Source organism: Eucalyptus grandis, chromosome 1 (genome assembly GCF_016545825.1).
Source record: "Eucalyptus grandis isolate ANBG69807.140 chromosome 1, ASM1654582v1, whole genome shotgun sequence".
NCBI lineage: Eukaryota > Viridiplantae > Streptophyta > Magnoliopsida > Myrtales > Myrtaceae > Eucalyptus > Eucalyptus grandis.
The window spans coordinates 50,613,233-50,621,831 of NC_052612.1; the positions used below are offsets into that span (position 1 = coordinate 50,613,233).

At 37.3% G+C, this 8,599-nt stretch overlaps 1 protein-coding gene across 1 annotated transcript; it reads right to left on the reverse strand.

The window, feature by feature from the left end:
* Window positions 1–320: 320 nt before the first annotated feature.
* On the reverse strand, window positions 321–4,408 carry LOC104427449 (putative SWI/SNF-related matrix-associated actin-dependent regulator of chromatin subfamily A member 3-like 1). The gene is given in 7 exon segments (XM_039300356.1): window positions 321–912; window positions 915–1,109; window positions 2,125–2,416; window positions 2,901–3,160; window positions 3,163–3,431; window positions 3,433–4,014; window positions 4,338–4,408. Coding segments are annotated over 7 exon segments (2,034 nt in total). The 3' UTR covers window positions 321–547.
* Window positions 4,409–8,599: the final 4,191 nt, after the last annotated feature.

An 8,599-nucleotide genomic window follows, 5' to 3' on the forward strand; every position in this document is an offset into this window, starting at 1 on the left:
TATAGATAGAGATCCCCTCATTTGATTTCACCCAGATACAAACACAAGTTCAGAGCTCTCTCTAGTTTCACAAATAGAGTTGAACTAGATTCTAGCTTTTTGTTACAGTTCCACTTTGAAGTCCAGAGGTGATATCCAACAAAACCTTTCTATTATGACTCCACAGATTTTGCACAGATGAAACTAAAATTACAATGTAAATTAGAAGATTGAAGTCCAGAGGCGATATCCAACAAAACAATAGACTTGGTGGCAACATTTGCAACGAGCAGTTGCATCTGGGCACCCGGAATGATAAGTGCCATTAGTCCTCCAACATCTCGTGCTCAAGCATGTAAAACACAGTTCATGGTTTTGCAAACTGAGTTTAAGTACATAAACATGTCTGGACTAGAATTTACACAAAATTTTTCAGGACAATTGAAGCTGGCTACAGCATTCTACCTGAAATTTGCCCACCAACATTGAAAATAGCCAAAAGTAAGCAAACAAAAATTTACTCGTGAGAAACTTATAAAAGAGTATCCACAACTACTTCTCCATGTCTTCACAACGACACGAGCGCACGTAAATCGTCCAACCGTATCTCGCTTTGATCTTTCGAAACCCTCTCCCCGAATGCTTCCCTTGCCAATTCCTTCTTCCTCTCCTGTAACTCCAACATCCTCTCTTCGATACTGTTACGTGCTATCAACCTTACAATCTTCACATCCTCCTTTTGCCCGATCCTGTGAACTCGATCCATGGCTTGTTCCTCGACTGCAGGATTCCACCACGGTTCTAGCAGATAAACCGTTGATGCAGCCGTCAGATTTATACCAGCACCAGAAGCCTTGAGGCTGGCAAGCAACACGGTGGCTGTACTTTGCTCGTGCGCTCCAAACTTTTCAATCTCTCGTGATCTCCTTTTGGGTTCATCAAACCGTCCAGGCGCAAGATCTTAAAACCAGCTGCTTTAAGTGGCTCTTCCAAGAGTAATAGCATGCTTGTAAATTGGGAAAACACGACTGATTTTGAAGTCAATTTTTGGTCCTTTGCTGCAAGGAGTTCTTCCAAAAGAGCAGTAACTTTGGCAGAAGAAACGGACAACTCTGGGTTATTAGATACATCTGCCACAGTTGAGATCACAGTCATCTATTGTACATTGCACATCAGATAAAAGCACAATGGACCTCCATAACTTTCAAGGTCAAATAATGGAAACGCAATCTTAATACATGACACTGTCCATGGCATTATTTACTTAAAAAGGAAAATTCAGTTGCATAATTAACCAAAAGTACAAATTTAAGGATATCCATCGATAACAAAAGTCTAAGTTCTATAAAGTCTTCAAAGTGTGTTCTTCAAACTCAACATAAGAAAACACTTCCTCAGATCTAGTCAAAACTCCCAAGGCAAATTTAGATAGCTGAGTAGCAGGCAGATTGCAGATAACACGTGCCATATTAAATTTCCAAGTTATTATTAAAAAAACCCAAAATGAAAGGAGAATTATCATGCAATGCTTCTGTGGGTTGACTGGCATATAGCAGATATCCAATTAATACTGTTGAGGTAAACTGACTTCATATTTGAGTCCCACGTATGTGTGTAGCCGACCAGAGTTTTAGATCAGGTTGACTACTTCACAAGCAAGCTGTACACAGGTCAGGAGTAAAACTTATCCAACTCCCATCCTTGCCATCCAAGAGTCTTACTCAAAATTTAATTACTAACAATAATAGCCATCGCTCTAATTAATGTCCCAAATGAGGCAAAACTTCCTTTGACTGTAAATCATGAGAACATTTAAGTACACATGCTGATTCATGAACAGATTGTACAGTGAACTAGAAGAAGCATTATGACAGCAACTCTTTCTTTCTTCCCAATTTTGGCTAAGTGGGAAACTAGAGGAAATTCAAGAATCAGAAATGTTCAAACAACTGAAACCTAGTTTTGCATGACAAATGTTTACAATGTAAAACCACAAAAAAACTACCGTGACAACAATTGCACAACACCAGATCAACCACCAAAACTAACTTAAACAATCTTCGCCAAATTCTCTCCTCAATGGTGAAATAATATACCAAGTCATGTATAAAATGACACATAGTATCCATTAAGACTTCACAATACCTTTAATATTGTCAGATGGAAGAAGTGACTTCAGATGTGGAAGGCACAAGGCCATGCTAATGCATATCTGTCTAAGTCTCAGAATTATACCAAGCACAGTAGTGTAATTACGCACCAAACTACCACCATTGATGCATTCCTGGACAGCACTCTTGGCCTCTCTTTCAATCCGGTCATACAGTTCACGTTCTTTACAAGAAAGGTCAACATAACGAGTCCTGATTGTTTTTTTGGGTAATCTAATCAAACCCTTGTCCTTTGTCCTTCGTAGAGAAATGGTGGCCATCAGAACCTGAAATGGAGCAAAGTACATTAAAATACCACATAAAGAGCACAGCTCACACAAGAATAGAAATTAACAGTCACAACTATTAGGCACATGAGAATAAAAGCTTGATATGAACTAACAAGGCAATTTCATCATCAAAACATTTATCCTGGTTTTATAAGTCAAAGTGATTGTTATAATTCTCCAACTAATCAGTGAATCACATGGAAGAAGGAGAAACTACACACTTTTCTCTGTCCCTCACATTTAAATAACTGCGGTATCTCATGTATTAATAATCTCAAGCAGCATTTTAAGACTTCTTAAATAGATCAGATAAAAACTAAGCAGCACAGATGACTCTTTATTGAATAAAATATTATGCCTAGAAAATTCAATTTTTAACATAACCTCCTAAATGGGCATGCTGCAATATTAATCCTCAAAATCGGACATATATCTTTCTCTTCAATGCATAAATTGTTAGATAATTGACACGGAAAATTACCTGCAGACGGGAAAGCCCTGTCTGATTCCCTTGGCTGAGTGGACGCTGGATCAAACTTTGCCAATAGCTCTTTATAAAAAAAGGCTCAAACCGCAAAAATGACATCAAAGAGAACAAGTCAAATGAACCATTCTGAATAGGTGTTCCAGTTACCACCCACCTCCTCTTAGCCTTCAATTTAGTAACTGCTTGGCTTTGTTGGGCATTCACATTCTTAATCAAATGAGCTTCATCCAAAATGACTCTCCACCACTCTATCTTTTCATAGGAGATTCTTCCCTAGCCAAAATGCTATAGGTGGTCAACACAATATCATATTTCTTAAGCTTCTCAGCATCTCTCGTCCTCTTTTCATAATACCTATATACTTTCATCTTCCCAGGAATAGTATGCTCGCTTAGCTGTGTATTCCAAGTGGAAAGCACAGATGGAGGGCACACAACTAAAGTCGATTTGGTACTCAGCACATCAGGCGTCTCATCTAGACTTGAAGATGATGCCTTCTGATTACTAGTTGAAGCAGTTTTTGGGTTTTACGCTTCTTTTGCGACTGAGAAACCCTTTACTCGTTTTACCTCTCTTACCCTTTCTCTTAGCCGACTCAGATCGAACCTCATCATCCCCGCATTGTTCACCAGCACTATTGACACCATCCCCAGCTATAAAACTACCAAATTTATCAAAAGCAATCAAAGAAAGTAATGTCAGAGTCTTACCCAAGCCCATATCATCTGCGAAAATCCCACCTTGCAGAGGTTCCGGCCGCTTATCTGTATGATAGTTCGTCAACACGTTCACATACTCACCATCTCTCTCCTCCCAAAACGGAGGCAATTCCCCAGGATCCTCCCTATGAACCAACCAACCCAAACCCTCCTTCTGATGTTGGAACAGAACAGACTTAATCACCTCTCCCGGCGGCTCCAGGGCCTCCATCTTCGCCTTCTTCCCGACATTCTCGTCGGCCAGCTTAAAAATCTCATCCACACTCCTCACCTCCTTCCCACCCTCCCTCTCCTTCACCACGACCGCCTCCGACATAGCGAACGACAAACGAAGCTGAAGGCAGAGAGAGACAGAGAAACAGAGAGAGGAAGACCCCTCTTCGTTTTCCCTTCAAAACCCTAACAAAATGACAAAGCGCGGAGAAAGACAGAGAGAATCGAGGGATATTTAGATGGCAGTGTCGCTCGCGTGGCCCATAGCTTTCGCGAGGATCGCCAAGGAAAGAGCAGCGAAAGCGAGAAGACGAAGCAGAGCTGATTTAACTTCCTCGTCTGTGCAAAGTCTCCCCGCGCTTTAAAACTACGTATATTCCGCATGAGGATGTTCGGCCCCCGTCCTTGCCCCTTATTACGCAAGGTGCCATCCCCCGCCGCGCTTTCTAGGGGCAAGAGGGGGAAATCGACAGGGGGCAGAAGCGGGAGAAAAAGAGACCGTGTTAAGGAAGTTTCGAAGGAGAGAGTGGGAGCTGGCATGCTGTCCTTTTCTACCGCAATCTCTAGCATGGGTTATGATATTCTTTGAATCTTCGTACCAAAGTGATTAAAGTACTTATAAAAGTGGGTTCGACCTAGATTTATCGCAAAAGTCAAGGTCAACGATTGTGACAAAATCAATTAAGGTAGTAATTTAAGCCTCTTCCGTTCGTTTCATGAAAAATAATTTTTAAAAAAATGCTTTCGGATTTTTCGACGTTCATTTTACGAAAAATAAATTCCTTAAGAAAAATATTTTAAAAAAATCTTCTAAATTATGAAAAATATTTTCTACTTTTGAAAAGTGGAAAACATTTTACTCATATGATCACTTTAATCTCACACATCTACAAATCATCACTTCCTTCTCCCATTTCTTCTTCTTCTTCTTTCTTTTTATTCGAATTATTTTTAATTTTCTTTTTCTTTTTAATTTTTTTTTTTTTTTTTCTTTTTCTTTTTTTCCCATTTTCTTCTTTCTTGGCTAGTCGTTGACCGTCGCCAGGTGAACCTCGAGCTCGTCGATCTCAAGCTTGCGCTCGTCGATCGGGCGAGCCTCGAGCTTTACGCCGCACTCGCCAATCGATAAGATGCAAGCCTCATGCTCATCGGCAAGCTCGAGGCTTGCCGGTGGCCGATTGCGGGCCATTGCTGTGGTCAACGACCGGCCAAGAAAGAAGGAGATGGAAAACAAAGAAAAATGAAAAAAATTAATAATATATTTTAAAAATTAAAAATAATTAAAAATCAAATTTTAAAAATATGAAAAATCCATTTTAAAAAATAAAATAAATGAAAAAGAGTATATGAAGGAAAATATTTTTCTTACCGAACAGCAAAAATATTTTCCACTTAATTTTCAAATTTCATCTAAACACCAGAAAATAATTACATTTTTTGCGAAACAAACAGAGCCTTATGTATGCGAGGATGATGGTTCACGTGACAAGAAAAATTATTAACAATTCAAGAGGAGCAAAAAAAAGTTTATATACAACAAAACAAATCACACGTAAGTAGTCTTCACTTACAAGCCTCACTCTAATGCTACAACTTTTGATAACCGTTCACCATAAATGTCAAAAATCCAACATAAGATGTCACTTAAGTAATAAATTTAAAAATTACAGCATTCAAGTGAATGTTTTTGAGAGTAATGGCATTCTTGTAATCAATTAAAAGATATAGCACTCTGATGAGTATTGTACACAAGTTATGGCACTTGTTATATATTCACCCCTATAATTGAATTTCCAAATAATTTTATGGGCAAGTATTCAAAATCTTGGTTAGTACGAGAGTGAGAATATTGTTTTAATAAAAGAAAACGTTTTTCATTTGTTGTTAGGTGATAAGTTGAAAAGTCCTCTAAACTCATTGAACGTTTCAAGTTAATTGTTGAGAAGGAGTAATGCTAGATGTACATGAGTCATGGCACTTTGACGTGATCAAAACCCTCAATTCAAGTACTAATTATATATATTTTATAGATCTCTTCCTTATCTTCATCTATCGAATATTGTTGAAACTTTTATGGAATTAAAATTTATTTAAAACCGACCACACATATCCACATTTATCTTAGTTTTTTAATGAGCTAAATTTCACTGAATTAAAGATATTTTCATGTAGCGATAATTTTAGAAACTTAAATGGGATTCTTTTCCCCAAATTTGTTGGCGTAAAAAATTTACTTGTAAAGCCTGATAGAAGCTAGTTATCCTCTAGCTTTTGCCTTTCAGGAGAAAACATACTTAATAGTAATTGCTTTACTCCATGATATCGATTTTTCTTTTTTCATAAAAACAACCAAGAGTTCATAACTTATTATTTTTAGAACAACACTTTACGAAAGAGAACAAGAAACTTCTCTAAGGTTATTTTAGGGAAAATGATCCAATTATTCATAAATATATTGAATGGATGCTAATTTAGTCCTGCACATTCAATATTGTCAGTTTAATTCTAAACCTTTGCCTAAAATTTCAAAGTAGTCTTTCGTCAAATTTTGTCGGAAATTGCTAATGTGGCAATTCAATAATTGCTAGATGTCTTACGTAGCACATCACCATATCAGTGATTTCCTGTGAAAATTAATTAAAATGACTGTTTTGGAATTTTGTGTAAAGATTTATGACTAAATTGGTAAGATTGAATATTTTAGGGCTCCGCATGATAGGGTTAGGATTGATTTGTACAATTTCCCCATTGTTTTGGCTGGTTGAAAGATATTAACAGGATAAAACAATGAGACTAAAATTGCCTTGGGCTACGAGTCGGTTGATTCCTCATCTATTTCTCAAAGTATTATTTTAATCTGAACAATGTATCATCATAATTTTGAATTTAATTTGGTCGTAATCCTATGCGGTCGATACTGATTTTAGTTTGTAGTGAATATAGGAATGATGAGAGAGATCCTTCATGTTCAAAATGGACAATGTGGTAACCAAATTGGATCCGATTTTGTGAAGTCGTCCGCGACGAACATGGGATGCAACGGTGGGTAAATCGGGACATCGATATGCGGTGTCAATGTCTACTATAATGAGGCATCTCGTGGTGGATTTGTTCCTCGAGCTGTGCTGATGGATCATGAACCACGCACCATGGTTACCATTCGAACAGCTTCCTATGGGAAGATCTTCTGGCCTGGTAATGTTGTATATGCGCAATCTGCTGCTGGTAATGACTGGGCTAGGGGCTCAATAATGAAGTCACTGAGCTTATTGAAGCAGTTCCTGATGTTGTGAGTGTTACAAAAATATGGTTTCGAATTGGTTAGAGCAATAAAGTCGGATCTTTAGAGCAATTAAATCCGATTTTGAAGCGTAGTATCAGTTTCTATAAGGATTTGTTTGTCCCACAATGCTATTAATGGTCACCGCCAAATTTTCTACAAAATACAACGGAATTTTAAATGAGAATACCACATAACAATTCGAGTATTTCTCTTGTTTTTTTTTTTTTCAGGAAATAATTGGAAACAATGACTGTATACTTTTTCGAAATAAAACAAAAAAAATTGGAAGGAGAAGATTATGAAAATACTTGAAAGTTTTGAAAAGAATTGAAACCAATGTTGAATAAATACATTTGAACAAATACAACTTTTCAAAGATGAGCAAGTTATTTATGAACAAATACAACCTTTCAAAGGTTGTAAGAGTGCAGATAACCATTAGGCAAAAATAATAAATTCGAAATTAAATAATTAAAAAATAACCATCATTCTATTAAGAACAGTCACAGTTTCAATAAGATGCTATAGTTATTTTATAATTATTAATTCGAATTTTAATAAATAAAAATAATGATTGTTGATTAGTGCCAAATCTTATCCACGTGTGTACTCATATCCTTACGATATGGAACAAGACACTGATATTGCTAGTATGAGTACCTAGAGGGGGGTGAATAGGTGCCTAAACAATTTATCGATATACGGAAGCGATTCTTAACATATGATAGAAAGTAAATTTCTCTTAATTAACAAAATGAAATACGATTGAGGTAGAGAGACTGAGGAAGAGAAAATTGAACACAGGATTTATAGTGGTTCGGCTTATTCCAAGCCTACGTCCACTCTTCCGCACTGACAGTCCACCGGCTGGATTTCACTATGATCAAAAGAGAAGTTACAGCACATCTTTGCCTTGATTCCACAGTGTAGATGTTTTACCACACCTCCTCAAGGTCTCTCACAAATATAGACTCTCTTTTGTATACAAGTATTCGCTCAAAGGATTTATCTAAACAAATAGGAGCTTCAGACTTTGGAATTCTTCTATCGCACACACCTCGAACAACTAAGAACGTCTTCCTTATATACTCCTTTATGCCATCATAACCGTTGGCACTTACCAAAGGAATTCCTCCAATCTACCCGTTGGACGGAATCAATTAGGAAGATTGTTCAAGCTATTAAAGGAACGTGTTGATAGCCCATCAATCCCGTTCGCCCATACAATCGGATCTCGGTTTCCATAAGTAGAACCTTCCAATAATATTTAGACAATCATCGAATCTTCAGTCATTGAATCAATCTTTGATCAATCAAAGGATTTTGATACGTCTTCTCCAACCACGAGATCTTCTCCAGATGATAAGGTTAAATCCCCTGAACAAAACATCTAGTTCGATAACCTTTCTTCAACGGATTAGAGACTGTCAATGAGGATAGACTTTGAGTCTTGAGTCTCGGGCTGTCGGAAGTCTTCG